The sequence below is a fragment of the Ovis canadensis genome, chromosome 2 (genome assembly GCF_042477335.2).
Source record: "Ovis canadensis isolate MfBH-ARS-UI-01 breed Bighorn chromosome 2, ARS-UI_OviCan_v2, whole genome shotgun sequence".
NCBI lineage: Eukaryota > Metazoa > Chordata > Mammalia > Artiodactyla > Bovidae > Ovis > Ovis canadensis.
Genome location: NC_091246.1, coordinates 244,789,361 through 244,811,673, shown reverse-complemented (window position 1 = coordinate 244,811,673; position 22,313 = coordinate 244,789,361). Strand labels below are relative to the sequence as shown.

Here is a 22,313-nt window from a genome sequence, read left to right as displayed (position 1 = left end):
AATCTTGATGCCTGGAGATGTCACCCAGGGCAAAATCTTTTGAACAGGTTGATGTTAGATTTAAAATCTAAAGGACCAGTAGTAGGGAATCAGGACAAGAGCTCCACCACAGAAAGAGATAATCTGCTGCGCAATGCCTCTTTATAGGTGGACAGTAATTTTGCATTTGGTTTCCTTAAAAGAAAAAAACAGGTTGGATAATCCTCTCATGTTTTCTACAGAACTGAGAAAGTGTTGGGTTTCAGTTGCATGCTAATAATAAATATGATCATATCAACATCAAAGTGTGAGAGAGAGTGATGATTAAAGAGCATGGGCTTTGGCATCATACAGATTTAGGTTTGAATCCCACTCGTTCTAGCGTGAGGCTGGGCAACTCAGTCTCTCTGAGCCTCCCCTCAGGGACCTATAATACCTATTTCAAAGAGAGTTTTAAGGATTAAATGAGATGATCCATATAAACTACATTCTTGCCCAAATAAGCACTCAGTAGACATAAGCCAGTACTCTTGCCTGGAGAATCCCATGGATGGAGGAGCCTGGTGAGCTACAGTCCATGGAGTCGCTAAAAGTTGGAAACAACTGAGCGACTTCACTTTCGCTTTCACGCATTGGAGAAGGAAATGGCAACCCACTCCAGTGTTCTTGCCTGGAGGATCCCAGGGACGGGGGAGCCTGGTGGGCTGCCGTCTATGGGGTCGCACAGAGTCGGACACGACTGAAGCGACTTAGCAGCAGCAGCAGCAGACAATAAGCCATTACAACCAGAAGCCCTGCTGATGATCTTTCACCCAGTTGTTGGACAAAAGCAGACCTGAATCCTGTCTTCGTTATACACTCTAGTCACTATAACCAAAATTTTAAAATCCAAAGAGGCCTCCACTTGATTAAATAACCTTTTTCAGTCATGCATTTTGATGATCTGGACGCCTGCCGTCTGGTTGGATCCGTCCCTGGCTCCTGTTTGTCTAGAGTTTATACGACCCCGAAAGGTAGCTTCTCAGGACCGTTAGAGGAGACACAACAGACTGGTGTTTTTCCAATCCCTAAGCCCTATACCCTCTAGCTTATCTTCATCTTGGGAGTCAAAAGGCTGACGGTGCGAGCCCAGAGCAAGGGTGGCATCACAAGACTTTAGAGCCTGGGAGCGTCTTTGCAAAAAGAACGCACAGGGAAACCGAGCCCATTTTCCTCAGACAACTGCCGGCCGAGGAAAGCTCTGGCCTCCGGAGAAGGTCAACCCTCTCAAACCCTGAAAAACACCCCTAAACGGGAACCCAGGCTCCACCGCTACTACAGCGCCCTGTGCGTGCGTGCGTGCGTGCGTGGGAGTGTGTGTGCGCGCGCGCGCAGACGCACAGGTCGCTGGGAAGCCGCCTCTTCCCCTCTGGGTCTTCCAGTTTCCCAGCGTGCTTCGGGCCCGCCAAATGGGAGGGGGAGACGCAAGATGGCGGCAGCCGCGAACTCTGGCTCCAGCCTACCGCTGTTCGACTGCCCGACCTGGTGAGTGGCGGGGCGACCAGCGCTGGAGTGGCCTGGCTACGCTGGCCTGTGCCGGCAGGGCGGCTGATTTCTCGCAGCGAGCCGAACGGCCCAAACATCTTGGGACTGACTGAGGGAGAAGTGTCCGTCGGGCCGGGCGGCGTGTGGAGGAGCCCGGAGCTCGGAGCCCGGGCCCAGAAACCGAGGAAACCCAGAGTTGGGGGCTCTGAGGCGCTGGCTTAGGCAGCTCCTCGGGCAGTCAGCCGGCTGCCGGGGCGCTTCGGGGCCTTGGTCTCGAACTTACCCCAACTCCTGACTGAGTGCCTCCTGCCTGAGTGCCTGGTGCTCTTGTGGAGCCCGGTACCTGCCCCCCGCTCTCTGTCCCGAGCGCGCGCGAGCTAGCTTCCTGGCCCCGATCCCCCCTCAGAGCCTCGCATCCCGCGGTTGTTACTGCAGCCTGGTGCGGCCCTTGCCTGTCTCTCGCTGACTGGGAGCTCCCTGAGGGCAGGAACGGCTCTGACCTACTCCTGTGCTCTTAGCCACCAGCGCGAAGTCGGGCACCAGAGGGCATCCTTGCTTGTTAGGATGAACTCCTAACCTGCCTTCGCAAGTTCTTGGGAATAATGGAATAATTTTACTCTTTGAGTGGAGTACACGATGAATTATATGAATTGCCTGGCAAGGCGACCCATCCGAGTTAGAGCTATTTCTGCTCATCACAGTGTGGTGTTTGTGTGTGTTCGCCGTTATATTGAACCCTTCAAGGGCAAGGGCTGCCTAATGTTTCTCTAGAGTCACAGTTCCTAGGCCTGAGCCAGACACAGAGTAGGAGTTCAGAAAGCATATTCTGGATGTAACTTGGCTTTCCCTGGTTTCCAGACAAAATGGGCTTTTGTCCAATGCACTGTCCTCCCAGCAACCAGCATAGAGGAGTTGGGTCAGGCTTGTGAGATGACTATGTTGTATCTTCAGTTAGATGTAAATGGATGCATTTGTGTTTGTGTGTGTGTGCACGCGCGCGTGCGTAGATGTTGGGACTCTGGTAATTGTTCTCCAGACTTCAGACGAGCAAAGACAGGAAACAAGTGAATGTGTAGCTATTGTCTGGGTCTCTGCACTTCTGCAACACGTAGTTGCTCCAGTCTGCAAATTTTATCCATTTCAGTTCCTTGCCGCATTGATTTCAGAATATTTACTTATGTCTTCTAACTACAAGTTTACTGGGCCAGGATAGTAAATTTATAGTTAGAAGAGACTGTATAAGATCACTTACCATTTCCTTAACTTCTGGTGTGCACCAGACATTGTGTTAGGTACTTTGACATATATGTGTCTCCCTTGGATGGTATGATTATAGGAGTATAGAGAAAAGTTCCCTTATACATGCCATTGTAGAATGACCTGTTCAAAGTTAACAAATATCTCTTGTATTTATTGGTACCTGGTTTCATGGCATACTTTTGGATTGCCCTCACTGCCTAAATTACATATCTGGTTTGACCTCAGAGCTCAGGACAATGCCCTCTCTTTCTTCTGTGAGGAGTCTACCTTGATCAGCCCCAGACACCAACTGATTTATTCTACCTTTGTATGGTAATTATTGGTTATTGGGAGTGGCAGATCTTAGACTCAAACTCCAAGTGACCAGACAACTCCGACTATAGTACTTGCATTCTCTGTCCTGCTTTCTCTCCAAGGTAGATAATTCAGTGTTAAAATACAGGTTTCTTTGGTGCTGCTCTAAATACAGATCCCCTGAAATATGTTTTAGAGCAGTTGAATCACTGGGGAGGTAAGTGTCAAATGCAGAAAGGAGCTATAATAGTAAAGTAGATGACATTTCTGCTTGAACATGAACTAATTATAGGCTGGTAAGAGAGCTGCAGTGTTGAATGGGATAATGATTGTAAATGGCATTTACAAACTCATCCTGAAAATATTTTTTCACTGTTACTTTTCAGGGCAGGTAAGCCCCCTCCTGGTTTACATCTGGATGTAGTCAAAGGAGACAAGCTAATTGAGGTATGGAAATACACATCTTCCCTTTTTTCCCCACCACACTAAAGATTCTTGCCAGTGACTCACTTTTCCACCCCCTCCCCTGTGCTTTGTTTTCCAGCAATGCTACTTTTGTTCATCCTGATTTTTTTTTCCTATTAAAAGCACATAGTGATAAAACACATGCCAATGTGTATCTCTACAGATACTCAGTTTTTCTTGTGACTTTTCTTACCTTCCAAATGAAGGGTTTTAATAGATTGTGGGCCTGTAGGCCTCAGTGAAACTGGATGCCCTATAACTTGGTGAATTCCTTCTCTCTGAGTATGTGGAGTTATGTGGAAGATGCAAGACCTGCAATAATTGAAGAAGAAAGTGAATGATATAGATTGAATTCAACTTTTAAGTTGCTTTTATGACATTCAAGCTAAAACCCTTCATAGAAGATCATAAAGTAAGACAGATGTTCAAAAAAGAGAATGGAAATGGTGATGAAATTCATTCACTCATTTAAAACATTTACTGAGTGCTTATTATGTGCCAGTCTTTGTGCTTGGCATAGGGAATACAGCAGTAAAAAAAACGAACATAGTTCCTGTCTTCAAAGGAATCATCTGGTGGGAAAGACAGAACCAAACAAAAATTTACATGATTATAGTCGAAGTAAGTAGTATAAAGAACAAGTGTAGCAGAATTCTAGCTTTTCTCCAAGTTTCTAGAATGAAAACTGCATAGAACTGCAAGAGAACACGAATTTTGTTTAGCTCTTAGGTTGTGTGGATTTTTAAAAATTCTTTTGTACCATTTATTTACCAAGAAATGGGAATTAAGCCCACTGTGGCCATCGAGTTGTGAGTCTCCATGTCTTCAACCAACTTTAGGTTTGTTTGCTCAGATGACATTTAAATTCAAGGCCCTATTATTGAGTGCAGTTATTTTTCTTTGATGTATATAGTAAAAACATTGCACCCTGTAATGAAAACTATCTGTGAAATCTCCTGAAGGATGTTCTATAAATACATTGTTTTCACTTTCAGGATGTTGTAGTGATACATGTATTTTGTAAAACATTAAGGCAGAAGTTTTGATGAATTCATCAAGCCCTTAGCCAGTCAGTTAGAACCACTTTGTCATGGGTTCTTCTGTCTTAAAGGTTACAAAATATCAGGATTATTCAAGGGAATAATTTAGCTAAAATGTCTTTTTTTTTCTTTAACTATAAACTGTCCCACATATATAAAATGTTGCTGAATAGACATATAGAAATCTATTTTTCTAACCAGAATTTAATAAATCTTCAATTTGCAACAGGGAGAAAAAGATAAGGAGCCTAGCTTTAAAGACAATATCATAATTCTTTTGAGAAATAATATATATTTTCAAAGCACTCTTGTCAAACATCCTTCTGATTACTGGTTTCCATTAACTGGTGATATTGTCTTTCAGTGCTCTTAGGTGTTGCCACAAAGGTGTCATAAACTGGTGATGTTGTCTTTCAGTGGTCTGAGTTGCCACAAAGGTGTCATGTTACAATCCATAGGCATCACTGTGTTGTTTCTGAGAGAAATAGGCTCCAGATCTGCTTAAGGATTTAGGCAGCACTTGATACTAACCGAGCTATCTATGTCCAAGCCTTATGTCAGAGGCCTGTGATGTGTTGTGATAGCTGGGTTTAAGAAGTGCAATATTAAAACAAAAGCCATGAGTCTTTTAAGCCCGGGGTGTAAAGATACACTCTGAGTTATAACTCAGAGGCACAACTGGATAATGGTATTAGCCATAGCTAGTTAAGCAATTGTGGTTTAGTGACTACTGAAGGGCCAGTGCATTATTTCATTCACGTGGACAGAAGAAGCAAATTGTCTAAGAATTCACTCATTTTCTTGCTTCTGGGGCATACTGTTTTTTCCTCTACATTTTCACACTTCTATAATTGAGATACCTTTAATTGTGAATGTGCATATTTAATTTGAAGACCTTTTCTCTTTCTTCTTCTCTAAACACCTAAAGCTCTGGTATTGACACCTTGTGGTGGTGTTTAGTCGCTAAGTTGTGTCCAACTCTTTTGTGACCCCATGGATTGTAGGCCACCAGGCTCCTGTGTCCTTGGCATTTCACAGGCAAGAATACTGGAGTGGGTTACCATTTCCTTCTCTAGCAATCTTCCCAAGCCAGGAATCAGACTTGTGTCTCCTGCATTGGTAGGTGGATTCTTTACCGCTGAGCCACCAGGGAAGCCTGGAATCATAGAAAGGTGATCAATTTTGTATTAGAACCCAAGAGCTCTGGTGGTCTTATGACTTGTTTTAAGTCCAGCCTATGAGCTCTCTGGTTAGCAAATTTAAGTTTGTGAAGACATCATGTATGTGCATATAGAAACGAATGGAAAATGCATCTATGAGATTCAACTTGCATAGATACTGCCTAGAGAAAATAACATGATGACATTTTAGGGCTCTCTCAATTCTAAAGCTATGTCTTATTTTTAACCCACATCTTAATATTTGGGTCTGAGCAGGCATGGGACAATTGTGGCATTGAGCTGTCAGACTGTTGTTGAATCTTGAGGCCCCCTAGCACTAGGGGTCTGGGACAAGCTCTCCCAGCAGCAAGTGGGCTCTGCTGGACAGTTTCCCAAAGGTGACCCCCATCCCTTTGAGCCTTAAAGTATAAGCTGGCAAGTAACTGGGTAAGTGTTTAAAAAAAATTAAGAGTGTGACCTATACTACTTGTTCACTCCTTAAATGTTTGCCATATGGTAGATTTTTTGATGCAGGAAGAGTGAAGAAAATATATAGTGGTTATAAAAGCTTAGACTCTGTAAAATCAGACCTGAATTTCTAATCCAGTTTATAAATATATAGCAGTGTGAACTTGCATATATTAATTAATTTCTTTATGCCTCACTGTTCCTATCTATAAAAATAGGAATAATAGTGCCTACTTAGCTCACAGAGTGGCTGTAAAGATGAGATGACATAGCATAAAACTCATAGCACAGTGTGTGCACTTAAGTACTCAGCAGTTGTTAACTGTTACCAGTATGTGAGGTACATTTCTGGTTTTGTAAGAACACTGAAGCACAGGGGAGAATAGTAGCCCACTGTGAGTTCAGTGACATAGCCAGGAACGAAAAATAAGCCTCTTGAATCCTAGCCTGGTACAATCCTAATTTGACTGTACTTCCTTACTCAGCTTTGTGCTGTCTTCTTTCAGGGATTTTAGAAGGAGCATAGTGTGAAATGTGAACTAGGGCTTAGTGAGACATTCTGTTTAAAGAAAAAAAACGGAATTCCCTGGGATTCCAGTGGTTAGGGATCGGCGCTTTCACTGCTAAGGGCATGGGGTCAGTCACTGATCTGGGAACTAAGATCCTATAAGCCACGTGGTGCAGATAAAAATAAAAACTGTAAAGGAACAACATAATGTATATGAATGAGGGTTATTCTTCAAAGGCTCAAATTGTAGACCTTAAGAACTGAATGAAGTGTTAGCAAAAATTTAACCTAGGGTCCTTCATCTGTGACAGCCCAGTCCACAACCAATATGTGGCAAAATCTTTACTGATCAAGGATTAAAAGAAAAAGACAGGGTAGTGAGTTTTTCATAAAGCTAAATTCAACTCAAAGAGTGGCCTTTTATCCTTGTCTTCCCTGCTTTTTTGTTAAAATGACCTTTCTTTTATAAAATGATTGGTGACAATTTTAAAAGAAAGTTCTTTTTTGGCAAAATGAAAGTTAACGGTACTACATCAGCCCCTGCAGTTTTTAAAATAACAGTTTGCTGCTCTACAAAATCCTCTTTTCTACTATTATATTGAGACATTATATAGTTCTATTTTTTCCAGTTCCACAGGAGTGGTTAGAAACATTTTAGAGTTCTTCTCAGAATTATTTCAGACCCATGGCACTGTTGTTGAGAATATTAGCCTTGCAAGTTATTCATACCTGAGTTGAAATCCCACATCTGCTACTTAACCAGCCTGACTGCCTTGAATGACTAGATTCATCTCTCTGAATTCATTTTCTTATGTTTAATAACAAAGGTGATAGGCTTCCCTGGTGGCTCAGACAGTAAAGAATCTGCCTGCAATGCAGGAGACCCCAGTTCGATCCCTGGGTCAGGAAGATTCCCTGGAGCAGGTAATGGCAACCCATTCCAGTATTCTTGCCTGGAGAATTCCATGGACAGAGGAGCCTGGCGGGTTACAGTCCATGGGGTTGCAAAGAGTTGGATACGACTGAGCAACTAACATTTTCACTTTCAATAATAAAGGTGATACTTAGTTCACAGACCTGTTTTGAGGATTAGATGAGATAATGCTTAAAATGCCTAGCAAAAAATAGCCCTTCAATAAATGTGAATCTCTACATTCTCTTTCCTCAAACCTGGAAAATCTTTCCCCTGTGAGGTCATACCATATTTGGACAAAGCAAGTACTCATTTAGAGTTAACTCTGAGTAATGCTTTTTTGTGGCCAAAATGAAATGGGACCATAAAGTTAGATCTAGAGGCTCATACGGTGATGTCTAACGTAATTCTGATTTCAAGGGGCTTCCAAAAATATTTTGGGGCTCTGGCAGCATGATTAGAATATAGGTAAGTGTTTATACCTCCCTTCCTTTGTAAACCAGTTGATAGTCTTCATTTGAATATGTATTTTTCTGAAAAGAGGTCTTATTCCTTTATAGGCATGCCTTATGTTTTTATTTGCTGCTCAACCTCAAGTTAAGTGAAATCTTAAATTTACAATGAAAAGAAGACAGCCTCTCTTGCAGGCCATTTACATCTAATAGGATTAGGGAAAGTTCTTTTCATATCGGCACTCAACATTTGACCACTATATTTGGGGATTAAAATTGCCATCCCCAAAAAATGTTAGTAAATTTTTCTGAGGTCTCTATCTTGAAGAATAATAGGAAATATATATAAATATACATATATATATATATTTACTTTGACAAGGAATTTTACGTTAATACGCTCTACTTTTATTGGAAGAATTTTTGCTAAACCCTGTTGAAACCAGCTTTAAGTAGTATTTTATATTTATTTAGAAACTGATTATCGATGAGAAGAAGTATTACTTATTTGGGCGAAACCCTGATTTGTGTGACTTCACAATAGACCACCAGTCTTGCTCTCGGGTCCATGCTGCCTTGGTCTACCACAAGCATCTGAAGAGAGTTTTCCTGATAGATCTCAACAGTAGTAAGTAACTCGTATCCCATCCCATTTTACACATTCCCTTTTGGGCAGTGTGGAGATGCTCTTTGGGTTCTTCAGATTTGAAATTGTGTTTTATTGCTCATCAAGGAAGTTTATGTTTGGTTTTTGAATCAGTCCTTCTCCATTCCTGTGTTATTTCCTATTTTACTGAAATAATTAATGAGTGGAGAGAGAAGAAGATTTTAGGGATTGCTTTCCTGAAGAGAGTAATAGGTATATAGAGAGAATAAAAAAACACCTAGGAACTAGGGAATGTGTTTATAGGCCCCTGAGAGATTGTGATCCAGTTTAAGCAGAAGCTTTGGTTAGCTCCATTAATGTAGCAGAGTTGTGGGTACAGGACATTAAAAAAAATCCTTATTTTGAGCAAGTTCATTTTTTATAATAGGTTCTTTATCTCAGCTACATTTTGCTTTGACTACTACTACTACTAATATCAATTTTAATTCTATGAGCACACTCCGACTATAAGATTTTCAAGTTTGTCAGAGATAATCTCAGAAATGCAATTGAAACTTGACTACATGGGGCCTTGGAAGTTTGTTCGTTTTCACCTGTGTATAATTAATTGCAGCATGGAACGTAAAGGATCTCCTTCCTGGGTTGATCGTGTTTTACTCCTTTTTTCCCCCTCTGCATACACATGCACACGTTACCCCAGTATGGTTATATGGTGGTTTTGGAGAGCCTTGTCTCATAAGTACTTACTTGCAAATTTATCTCGTCTTTTCTCTCCATTTCATAATATGCAGAATGTAGACATGGAAAAGTATCCAGACTCTGCAGTAGGATTTTTGGCCTACCTTGCCATTGGTATTACACGTGTTTCAGCCAGCCTCATTTTTTATTCTGGGGAAACCCCAAGTATAACTGCTACCCATCCAGCAGTTCCTGTATTCCTTAGGCTTGGGGCTGGAGAGATCAGACCTCAGCAGTTCCTGGTCCTCCTCCTTGCGGGGCATGGCTTTTGCCAGGTTGGAGCCTTTCCTGCTGGACCCAGAATGGAGTCAGTCTGATAGCAGAGGTACTTGTTATGTGGGGTAACAGCAGGTCTGAAGATGTGTAAGAAATCCACTGTAGTGATTCAGGATTCAGTGAAGGAGTTTCCTTTTCAGTGTGACTCATGACAAGGGATGCAAAGTAGACCCAATGCCATTTCTGTTTTAAAAAGCAAAACTGATGTGCTGGCAGAAGCTTCTCTTCTGCAATTCAGGTTTGTTTTTTATTTGTTTTTTTCTTTTCCTCTCTTACATTTCTGATTTGGTTATTCCCAGCACACGGCACTTTCTTGGGTCACATTCGATTGGAGCCACACAAGCCTCAGCAAATTCCCATCGACTCCACGGTCTCATTTGGTGCATCCACAAGGGCATACACTCTACGTGAGAAGCCTCAGACATTGCCATCAGCTGTGAAAGGAGATGAGAAGATGGGTGGAGAGGATGATGAACTCAAGGGCTTACTGGGGCTTCCAGAGGAGGAAACAGAACTTGATGTAATTCTATTGTCTATGTCATTGTTATGTCTTGGAGACTGGTTTTTGCAGTAGCTGTTCTGTGTAGCTTGAAATGCCAATGACTTAGCAGCTGGAGGTTTTCTTGAATAGAGTGGTAAGCCTTTGCCACTTTGGCAGTGTGGTGTGGCCCTTGGAAATCTGCACTGTGTGGGTTTGGTTATATATAACCAGGGCTGACTAGCCAGTAGACCCTTATGGCTGTGTTTTGCACCTTTGCTGCATGTTAGAAGCCAAGGCTGGGAGTTACCTTTCTTAAGAGCTCTACCATCCAGTGCAGTAGCCACCAGCCACATTCCAAGTGCTCAGTAGTCACATGGAGCTAGTGACTGACCAAACTAAATAGCTCTGATAGAAAACATTTCTATCATCCAGAAAGTTTGTTTGAACAACACTGGCTTACAGAGATTGGCGCTTTCATTCATTTATGTAGCTTTTTTTGATACTGTCCAATCAGCCTAAGAATCTTCTGAGTAGAACTAGACTGCTTTTGCTCTGGACCTGGCTGCCCTGAATTTTACAAGATTTAACTTTAATGTGTTAAGGTTTTCCTTGTCTAGAGTTGACCCCAGTAGTTTGTGATGTAGCTTTTGTCTTCACATGCCTGTCACTGTATTGGTGTGACTGGTCTATCCAGGTAGATCAAATGGCAGCCTGTCCTTAACCACCCACATACATTTACTCTTCTTGTATACAGAGTCAGTTTCCCAGATCGTAGGAAGAAAAAAGCACAGTAGAAATCTTACAACTTAGAAGTTAGTTGGCTGTAAATAAGTAGCCTCATAGCCAGGGGCCTGGTTGGCAGTCCCTCTTGCCCATTCTTTTCCAGACTGCTTCCATGCCTCCTCCTGTCATCTCTAGGTCTTGTTCTCAAGACATTTGGGATGTCTCAAACTGCAGCGCAGATTGGAATAAGTCCAAGGGATTGAAAAGAGGCAGGCAGCAGTGCTGAGGCCAAGTTAATCACTGAGATGGATGGATAGTTATGAAGTCGCATTCGTTTAATTCTCAGCATGAAGACATGATAACCTTCTTCAAAAAACCCCCAAACCTCAACTCAAGGGTTTTTGCACAGATGACTTGTTTTCAGCTCAAGGTCCTTCAGCCCCTTTTGAATATCACTGGTCACTGAAGATGTTCCACACCCTGTCAAATGAGCCTTGCTGGTGTTAGCTATTTAGGGACAGTAATCTTTTCTGGATGCAAGGAGAACTTCATCTGAGTGAAGAGGTCAAGGTTAGCTCCTCATCCCTTCCTGCTCTTTGGTAATATTCTCCTTCAAATTCCTTGTGTACTCATTCCTGTCTTTCCTGTGTGAACTCTGGCCCAGAACCTGACAGAATTCAACACTGCCCACAACAAGCGGATTTCCACTCTCACCATTGAGGAGGGGAATCTGGACATTCAGAGACCAAAGAGGAAGAGGAAGAACTCACGGGTGACCTTTAGTGAGGATGATGAGATCATCAACCCAGGTGAGGTGTCCTCCTAGTTTTTTCTGATGAAAAGGCTGTGATCCTAGAGAGTAGTTTACACAATCTGTAGGTCAGTTGTTTCTCAACAAGGTTTAGAATAACAAGTGCTATATTCAGGGGAGATATTTTTGTATACTACAGGCATACTTTGGAGATATTGTGGGTTTGGTTCAAGAATTTCAGTAAAGCAAGTCACACACATTTTTTGGTTTCCCGGTACACGCGAAAGTTGCGTTTACACTACGCTGTAGTCTGTTAAGTGTGTGGTAGCATCATGTCTAAGAAGACAATGTACATACGTTAATTAAAAAATACTTTCTTACTAAAAAACACCAGCCATGATCTGAACCTTCAGCAAGTTGTAATCTTTTTACAATAGTGACAGCAAGGATCACTGGTCATATACCACTGTAGGGAAGTCGCTCAGTCGTGTCTGACTCTTCGCGACCCCATGGACTGCAGCCTACCAGGCTCCTCCGTCCATGGGATTTTCCAGGCAAGAGTACTGGAGTGGGGTGCCATTGCCTTCTCTGACTATAACAACTGTAACAATAATGGAAAAGTTTGAAACATGTGAGAATTACCAAAATAACACAGAGCTAGGAAGTGAGTAAATGCTGCTGGGAAAATTGCACTGAAATACTTACTCAATGCAGGGTTGCCACAAACCTTCAAATTTACTGAAATAAAAAACTCAGTGTCTGTGAAGTACAATAAAACAAGCTATGCCTTTTCATTGATGGAGTGCCCTGAACACTCAAGCATTATCCAGTTGCAGTGTGAAAGAAGTAGCTAGAGGAAGGGCCCATACAATTCAGTATACAGAGCATGGCTGTAGTTCTCCTTTGCTGATGCAGTATGTCTGTATCATAGTGGAGTTTAAGTATAGGTTAGAGCAGACACTGTTGTCTTCATGGGGATCTGTGTATGACTGGTAACTTAAAACTGGACAACTTTCTGCCACTATTAACTGCATTGAAGTCTTGCCTCTTTAAGGCTCTAAGTTAGTTAAGTCACTCAGTCGTGTCCAACTCTTTGCGACCCCATGGACTGCAGCCTCCCAGGCTCCTACGTCCATGGGATTCTCCAGGCAAGAATACTGGAGTGGGTTGCCATTTCCTTCTCCAGGGGATCTTCCCAACCCAGGGATTGAACCCAGGTCTCCTGTATTAGAGGCAGACGCTTTAACCTCTGAGCCACCAGGGAAGCCCATTAAGGCTCTAACTTCTACTGAAATACTAAATGTGTTTTGTAGTCTTAAGGGAGAAGGAGACTCCCAGCTATGGACAGTGGTCCTTGAATGCTGGGAAATGCACATGAAGGAGAGCAGATTGGGGGGAGGCACCCTGAGAATAGATGTTTGCAAGGCTGACCTTCAGGAGGAAGGAGTGGGTGAAACCAGAGCCTGTGAGTAGCAAGTATTTGGCTCAGCATTAAAAGCAACAACAGATCCTTATATTTAGAAGAAAAATTAAAAGAATTCCTGTGAAAGAGATTGAAGCATTCATTCTAGTGACTTTTGTTCACTTTCTGATGATGTGTGAAGTGGAATGAATTACTTGTCAAAGTAGTGAATATCCAAGGGAAATGTTCAGTCAGGAGCTGAATGACTAATCTAGAAAGTTTATTTCTGGATGCCAGATAAGAGTTTCTAGGGGTTGGACATAGAAATTTGTAGTTTTACTAAGCTCTTATTTGTACTGATGAACAGCCTACAGTATGGGAATGACTGAACTAGATAATTCATTAAGTCTCCCTTCAAGACCTAGGGTCTGATATGTCCTGTTTTTTCTCTTGAAAATTATTGTGGAACTTCTCTGGTGGTCCAGTGGTTACGACTCTGCTCCTAATGCAGGGGCCATGGGTTCAGTATCTGGTCAGGGAACTAAGATCCCACATACCACATGGGGCAGCTAAAAAGAAAAAGAAGAAAATTATTGTCCTGGAACTTTATGAAGGCAGTATGTTCAGGGAGAGTATGGCAGAGTGTTTAAGAGCGTGGACTCTGATCAGAGGGCTTGGGTATGAAATTCACATCTCTGCTTGGTAGCTCTGTGACCCTCTGGTCAAGTGACTTATCAGACTTATGGCCCCATAGGATTGATGGAGAGATTAAATGATTAAGTGAAAATACCTCCAATATGTGCTCGGCACTCAGTTCAGTTCAGTCACTCAGTCATGTCTGACTCTGCGATCCCATGGACTGCAGCACACCAGGCTTTCCTGTCCGTCACCAACTCCTAGAGCTTGCCCAAACTTAGGTCCATCGAGTTGATGATGCCATCCAACCATCTCATCCTCTGGCATCCCCTTCTCCTGCCTTCAATCTTTCCCAGCATTAAGGTCTTTTCCAATGAGTCAGTTCTTCACATCAGGTGGCTGAAGTATTGGAACTTCAACTTCAGCATCAATGAATGTTCAGGACTGATCTCCTTTAGGATGGACTGGTTTGATCTTGCAGTCCAAGGGACTCTCAAGAGTCTTCTCCAACACCACAGTTCAAAAGCATCAATTCTTTGGCACTCAGCTTTCTTTATACTCTAACTCTCACATCCATACATGACTACTGGTAAAACCATAGCTTTGACTTTGTTGGTAAAGTAAATGTCTCTGCTTTTTAATATGCTGTCTAGGTTTGTCATAGCTTTTCTTCCAAGGAGCAAGTTTCTTTTAATTTCATGGCTGCAGTCGCCATCTGCAGTGATTTTTGGAGCCTAAGAAAATAAAGTCTGTCACTGTTTCCATTGTTTCCCCATCTATTTGCCATGAAGTGATGGGACTCTATGCCATGACCTTCCTTTTTTGAATGTAGAGTTTTAAATCCAGCTTTTTCACTCTCTTCTTTCACTTTCATTAAGAGGCTGTTTAGTTCCTCTTTGCTTTCTGCCATAAGGTGGTGTCATCTGCATATGTGAGGTTACTGATATTTCTCCCAGCAATCTTAATTCCAGTTTGTGCTTCATCCGGGCACTCAGTAGCTCTTGATGAATGTTAGCCATTATCCCAGTCATCATCTGCCAGCCCTGTCACACTTACCTGTGCAGACTTTCCTATACCAGAAGTAGACCTGGCAAGGAACTTCTTGGTAGATCTTCCAGGAGCAGAGATTTCCTGCAGTGGGTAGACTCCCTCTTCAGGAGTCAAATGGCTCGAGAATGAGGAAAGGGTGAGGGGACCGAACACTGTGCAGCCAGCACAGGACAGGGTCTCCTCGATGGCCTCATCCTCACTTCCACAGGCCTGTTGTGTTCATGGGGCACATAACCTGTAGCCACGCCTCTCGGGCTCCAGTTGCTCTTGCGCTTCATTTAGCTTTCCTGAAGGGCTGATTGGAACAGGGCTCCTGTGGTAATGAGAGAAAATAAGTGTGCCTGTTTTTAGAGACCTTGTCTCCTTCCTGATGAGCCTGGCTACCTTTTCCTCTTCATTTTTCCGTATAGAAGCTGTTCACTCGTTCGTTCATTGAACAACAATTGTTTGTGTACGTAATTCCAGGATATATTCTTTAGAGGCATCCTAATATGTGAAAAACCTGACTTAAATAAACCAGGGGCTCTTCAATTAAATAAGGAATACTTTATATCCCAAAGGGTTTCACAGGAGTGTTTCTTTAAATAGCAAACACCTTCATTACATTAAAATAAGGTGTACAGTGTCTGCTCGGGAAACAGCTCCTTTCCTACCACTGTGTTAAGGTAAAAGGGCCAGGGAGTTGGTTTTTCTAGTAATGATAGTAAGTCTGTGCTTGCCTGTCTCCCCACACTTCGTCTTCAGTGAGGAAACTGTTCATTCTAGGTCATCCAACCCAGTCTCCCCTCTGTGCTCCAAGATGACTACTTTCATACTTCCCTTGAAGCACCTCCATTGTATTGTGACCCATCTGGCTTTATAGCTGTGAGCTCCTTAAAGGCAGGACCATGTCTTGCTCTTTATTTCCATGCCTTCTGTCCAATAAATGAGAGACTGATTGCAAGGATGTTACTTGATCTTAGTGCTTTCTTCTGGCAGAGTGAATGAATGAAGCTGGAAGCTTTGTAGGGTGCAATAGTGTGTGTGTAAGCTGTGAAAAGCTCTCCCACCCTGCCTGGGCAGGGCCTTCAGATCTTTTAGTGAGTCTTCCTTGTACAAGCATGCATTGGAGATATTATGGGTTCCATTCCAGACCACTTCAATAAAGCAAATGTCAAAGCAAGTCACACAGATTTGTTTGGTTTGCCAGTGCATATATAATTTACATTTACAAGTGTACAGTAGCATTATGTCTAAAAAATAGCATTATATCTAAAAAAAACCCATGTCCTTATTTCTTTACAGTGCTTTAATTAAATACTTTATTGCTAAAAAATGCAAACTATCATCTGACAATGCACGGTTGCCACCAACCTTTGATTTTTTTTTTTTTTAAACCCTGCAATATCTGCAAAGCACAATAAAGTGAAACACAGTAAAGCGAGGTATGCCTGTATTCAGTTCAAAAGGCAAAGTTAAGCTAGAAGCCCTGGGTGTGGATCCTGATTTTGTTTTTCGCTTATGAGCAGGTGTTAGCAGAGTACGTGGTGTGTGACCTCCTGAGGTGTCCCTCTTTTATTACTAACATGAGATTGATGATGTCTACTTTTTTTTAATCTCCCCTCAAAAGAGGGAAGTATGTGGAATGGGAAAGTAGTCTAGAGCACAGGCCTGCTGAGCTTTATATCCTGGCTCCTCTCCAGCGAGGTGACTGGGCCTGTCTTTTTCCTCCTCCAAGCCTGAGTTTGTTTTCTCATCTATTACATGTTTACTCCAGTGGTACTTAGCTCATAGGGTTGTTGTGAGGATTGAACACATACCCAGAAAACACTCGAAGTGTTAGCTGTATTTTACTGTTGTAATATGAGTTATTGTGACTGTTCACACTGAGCCATGGGACATTAATCCTCCCAGTGGATTACTGAATTAACCCTGCTCTCGTGTCTTTTTGCAGAGGATGTGGATCCCTCAGTTGGTCGCTTTCGAAACATGGTGCAGACTGCAGTGGTCCCAGTCAAGGTAGGAAGCATGTTTGGAATGTTATATAATCTGGGTTAAAAACCCACTCTTCCATATGTAGGCTTAATTTTAAAATACATTCTTTGCTCCTTTCTTGTTTTTCATACTGTGGGAATACTTTGACCTGACCTGTGTGTTGGGATCCTGGAGTGCCCTAGAGAAACTGCAGGTGACGAGCCAGCTTAATGCTGCATGTAAATTATGATGTGATGCAAGTCTGAAAATTTACCTCTCAGCAGGGTAGGGTGCAGAGAGACCCATGTTTCCTTAGCCTTCCCTTAACTCAGAGTAAGCTGTTAGGCAGAGAGGAGGCATAGTTGCCTTCTGCATGGCACCTCTGGCTTTTGCCATGGCTTTGTTTTGTGAACAAGAATGACACAGATAGGAAAGCCAGCCCACAGTGGGTTAGGTTTAAGGATAGCTCTATTGAAGAACGAAGAAGTGGAAGCTACAGAATGTTCTGAGTGCTCATGGAGAACTACCTGACAGCTAGGGCTCCAAAAGGGAACAAGTGGCCCCTGGAAGCAGATCCCTGTTGGCAGAGGTGTTCAAATGGTGATTGGAAGATGCTGGTCAGAGCTGCTAGAGAGAGTTGTTTTTTTTCCTAATCTTCAGAATATATTAGATCAAGAAATGTGTCAAGTTTCCGGTTGGTCTTTGTTTCAGGAAGATCTTCCGTTGAACTTTAGTCCAATGTGAAAAACTACAAGATGAAATTTTTTCATACAGCTCCATAGCATTTGTGTCACATTTCCCCTTGAGCACCTTTCTCTTCTTTCTTCTTCCTTTGGAATTTTCTGCTGTCTGTTTCCCCCAAGAAAATAAAAATTAGAATACTTGCAACCATCTATTAATCACCTTTGTTTCCTAAAAGGGCATTTTAACATCAAAAACAGAGAGAGGCATGACCTTAGGGTAAAGAATAGTCCCTTAAACTGGATAAGTCTTAACTTTATGAAAAGTTCACACACTGGCCTCATTTTTCTTGGTTTGGCATAGGATGATGAGCACTGTGTGTGGAGCAGTGTTTGGGAGCCACGTGTTAGAGGACCACTGTAAGGCCTCTTCAGGCCCTGAGATTTGAGGACAGTGAGATGGGTTGTTTGGGAAACAAACGAGTTAGAGGTTCAGGGGCCTTCCCCAGTTTTTCTAGGACTGCAGTAGAGGAACCTAACAGCACTCTTCTGTCTCACTTCTGTCTCCTCTGTAAACCACAGAAGAAGCGGGTGGAGGGCCCTGGCTCCCTGGGCCTGGAGGAATCGGGGAGCAGGCGCATGCAGAACTTTGCCTTCAGTGGAGGACTCTACGGGGGCCTGCCCCCCACGCACAGTGAAGCTGGCTCCCAGCCGCACGGCATCCATGGGACAGCGCTCATTGGTGGCTTGCCCATGCCATACCCGAACCTCGCTCCTGATGTGGACTTGACCCCTGTTGTGCCGTCAGCAGTGAACATGAACCCTGCACCAAACCCTGCTGTCTATAACCCCGAAGCTGTCAACGAACCCAAGAAGAAGAAATACGCAAAAGAGGCGTGGCCGGGCAAGAAGCCCACACCTTCCTTACTGATTTGATATTTTTGGTCATGGAGGAGGGTGGGATTGGGTGGGAATAGGGTGGAAGGGTGCTGGGGGGAGCTAATGAATTAGGGAGAAAAACTTTTCATGTGTGCAGTATCGTCTTTCAGAATGTCTCCTGGGGTCCTAACCATGTAATATTAAAACGGGGGGTGAGGTTGAAATATCCCAGAAAGACCTGTCTTCAGAACACTTTCATTGTGGAGAAATGTTTCATATAGCCTTTTAAATAGATTGCCCTGGCTTTTCCCCAGCCTTTCCTTTTCTCCTTTGTTTTTTCTCCCTCTTTCTAGGGTCATTTTTATTTAAGGTCACATACCCCAGGGAGAAACTCTAGGCCCTCAGGTTGAATCCAGAGCTGTGGGGGTGACAGAAGCCCCGCCAGCCTCATGGGTCCAGTAGCCTAATTTATACCTACTATCCCTGGGAGTCCAGGTAGCAGAGGAGTTGCCGCAGATTCCAGGTTACTTAACAGGAGGGTTTAAAATTCTCCAGTTAAGCTAAGATTTAAACACAAAAGTGTTTTCCTGGGTCAGTGGTTTTGAGGTCCAGCAGTTTGGCTTTTCTCTTTTGTCCTTTCTGTTTGAATGAGAACATTTTTATTTTTCTTCATCTGACCAGTGCCATAGACACAGGTTGATAGTTTTAAACTTACAGTATTGTTTGAACTCTGCCTGTTTTTCTTGTGAAATCTGAGTACTTGCGGAAGTTTCTCACTTGATTTCAGGGTACTGTCCTCTACTCTCTAAGGTATTACTTTCCTTTTTGAGTGTGTTATGAAGGCAATTTTTAAAGGATATGACCAGTTAGAGCAATTCTGATTAAAAAGGAAAAGATTTTTACTTTGAAGTAACGGATGTCTCTAAGAGGACATTTTTAGATGATGGTTCGGAGGCTCTTTCCCCCACTCGACCCAGAGCTCCAAGACTAGAAGACCTGGCTAACAAACATAGGAGACGAAGGTAGGACACATTGATAAGAGCTTTGTACAGAGATTTGTACATTTGTGTAATAGGCCTTTTCACGCTTTATGTGTAGCTTTTTACCTGTAACCTTTATTACATTGTAAATTAAATGTAACTTTTGTCATTTGGGTGCAGTTTGTGATTCAGTTGCCATCACCTACTTCCACTGCCACGAGGGAATATTTGTCAGAGGTACAGCTGTCAGGCTTGGGAGGTGACGCTGTGTTCCCATTTTATTACCACAAATAAAGATGCCCCCTGACGAACTGGAAATTCTAATTAGAGATTCCAGTCCCCTGATGAAGCCTCACTGAGCAAAGTGGGTTAAGACAGAGAGACGGGTGCCCTTGTCCCAGTGTAACCACCACTGTCTGGCTGCAGCTGCGTGCATTTGAGCTACAGCTCAGGAAGCACAGGAGTGAGAGCAAGCAAAGTTGAGGACATTTAGAGGGGATCTCAGCTGGAGTTTGAGCTGGGTGGATGTGTCTTGCATGCTAGGACACTGCAGGAAGCGCGCTTTGTGCATGGTGAGACAACGCACGTGACTGTGGCTAAAATGCCAACGAGGCTCCAAATCCCTTAGGTCGAGAGTGTGGACTCACAGCAGGAGCAGCCTGGTAAAAGGAACAGAGATCTATAAAATCACAGCTAGACAGAAGTTTAACTTCTCTGCTGGCTTCTGTAACGATGACTGTCCTCATCTTATGAGGACACCTTCCTGTCATCATAGCAAAGGTTACTATTAGTGCTGGTTCAAAATCATTCGTTGAGTACCTGCCTACTGTCAAGCAACCATCTGCAGCATTTATTTAATTTTAATAGCCCTAAGGAATACTGTTTTTATCCCTATTTTACAGATGAAACAGGCTCAGAGATAAACTTCCTTATGATTTTCATGTAGTGAAGTCAGGATTGGAACTGGATTCTGACTCCAGAGCCTGAGCACAGGTTAACACGGCCTCCGGGATGAGGTAAGGGGAGGAGTGTACGAGCCGTAGTTGGCTTGCCATCGGGCTCTGTAGATTGGAGCTAGATGTTTGGAAATTGAAAGAAAAGTTTTTCCCAAACTGGACAACTTACTAGAAAGTATAATAAAGGATTTAGATGTATTTTAGGTAATAAAATCCTTCTGGTAAGAGATTATGCCATGTGTTATTTGGTTTCGGAATTTGAGTTGCAGAGTAAAACTTCAATTTGTGTCTCAAAGAAGGCTCACTAGGGAATATCCAAGCCTGCAAAGCTCGCTCTTTTCAAAGGTCCGTTTGACTTTGGTGGAAGCTGGAATGGCTGAATTTGGTGCTTACACAGCAAATAGAGGCATGGTATGGAAACCTGGCATCCCTGGCACCCAGATTTCTGATTTATTCCAACCCTGTTTTAGTGCCCCTCTAAGGGGAATACTGCAGAAAGGGGCTTAGCTGACTCTTGCCCCTAACACAGCTGTAGCCAATGACTGGGGAGGTAAACCCCTCCTGTTCACCAGGATTGGCAGATGGTCTCCATTGCTCCGGTGAGCGTAGCGCTGGGGAGGGATGCAGAGATGAGAAGCGACTGTTGGTTCCCCAGTGTCCTATGCCCCTAATGGGCCCTCTGCTGAGAAGGGAGGAGATGACTCCTGTTTACCTCCCCAGGATGGGAGAGGGTGGTGAACCCCATGGAGAAGGACCTTTTGGCAGAAAACAACAGGTTGATCACAGCTCAAGAGCAACTGTTTGGTAACTGCTTGCCTAAAATATGCTTGTCGTTATCAACTCAGAATTTTTAGAGTCAGAAGGGTTTGTGAGATCCTGGCTGGATCCCTCATTTTGCTTGTGAGCGAACGATGGCAGTGGGGACTTCAGCTAACATGGATTGAACACGTGTGAGTTGGGCGTACGGAAGGGCACTACCCCTGCCCGCTAGAGGCCTGCCTTCTAGAGGGAAACAGGCACACTTACGGTGCTGCTGCTCAGATGCTGAAGGCTTCAACTGAGGGATAGACGGGATGAGGACAGCAGAGATGAGCGAGACTGGGGTGTCAGGGAGGCCTCTAGGGAGATGACATTTGCGCTGAGCATTGATGATCAAGTCGGGATTTGCTGCATGGAGGAGTGTGAGCTGTAGTTCTCCAGGGAGAGGAACCGGTGAGAGACGCATGGAAGATGGATGAGGGGATGACTACTCGGCAGAAGGGAGGAATCAGGAAGACAGAGGCCAGGTCCTATGCTGTGAGCTTTGCTGGGGAATTTGAAGGTATAAGGAAGCCAGTGAAGGACATATGTGTGAAGACATAAATATGGGGAAAATCTAGAGACATACACATCACACACACACGTACCCTCCCCACCCAGAGTGGGGAGGTTTCAGGCAGGGCAGTGATTGATGGGATTCTGGTGTCAGAAAATAACAGATGAATGAGGCAGTTCCTGCCCTCGGGTGAGTCTCAAAGCAGGGGAGACAGGTGTTTCGGTTCTCTCCACACGGTTTAGCCAATCTAGAGGTTAAGTCCAAATGTTGAGAGAATGGGGGAAAGTTCCCCAGGAGTTCTCTCTGTGAGAGTGAAGGGGCGCTAAGAGGTGAGTGTCGTGGAAAGCCCCAGACCTCTGACATTTCCAGATGGAGGTGGGGGCACTCCAGGCAGGGGCAGCTGCAGGAATAAAGGGGGTCAGGGTGTATTAAAGCCCCTGCCCCGTGATTGTGGAGGTGGTAAGAAGGCCTGAGTGCTCACCTACCGAATTTGCATGGTATCTGCTGCCATGGAATGAGATTGCTGGAAGAATTGGATGTGCATGTAGTCTACCTCTGGACGGGGGCAGAGGAGCAGTTCCAGAGTCAGCCAGCAGGCGGGGCCCTGCTCCCATTCTCGGAGCTGCTGTAGGAACTGGTGTGAAGATGTAGGATGGTCCCCCCGGGGCGGGAGATGAGAGGGGAGAAGGAAAACAAATCTGGCTCCTTGTCAGGCACCCCGATGGTACTTTTATGTGTTTTATAACCCCTAAATTCTCCCAGAAGACCCAAGAGGAGGTTGGTGGTGTTCTCCCCTTTATAGCTGGGAACTTGAGGCTCACAG

General features: G+C 43.6%; 1 protein-coding gene and 1 non-coding gene across 2 annotated transcripts; both read left to right on the top strand.

Annotated features, from left to right (window-relative positions):
- Nucleotides 1–612: 612 nt before the first annotated feature.
- PPP1R8 (protein phosphatase 1 regulatory subunit 8) lies at nt 613–19,388 on the top strand. The gene is made up of 7 exons (XM_069578881.1): nt 613–1,503; nt 3,444–3,504; nt 8,538–8,691; nt 9,984–10,204; nt 11,553–11,697; nt 16,661–16,725; nt 17,943–19,388. The coding sequence occupies exons 1-7, from the start codon at nt 1,448–1,450 to the stop codon at nt 18,294–18,296; spliced, it is 1,056 nt and encodes a 351-aa protein (XP_069434982.1). The 5' UTR covers nt 613–1,447; the 3' UTR covers nt 18,297–19,388.
- On the top strand, nt 5,077–5,242 carry LOC138434912 (small Cajal body-specific RNA 1). Its single transcript, XR_011254969.1, has one exon. It is a non-coding gene; the product is annotated as a small Cajal body-specific RNA 1 (non-coding RNA).
- Nucleotides 19,389–22,313: the final 2,925 nt, after the last annotated feature.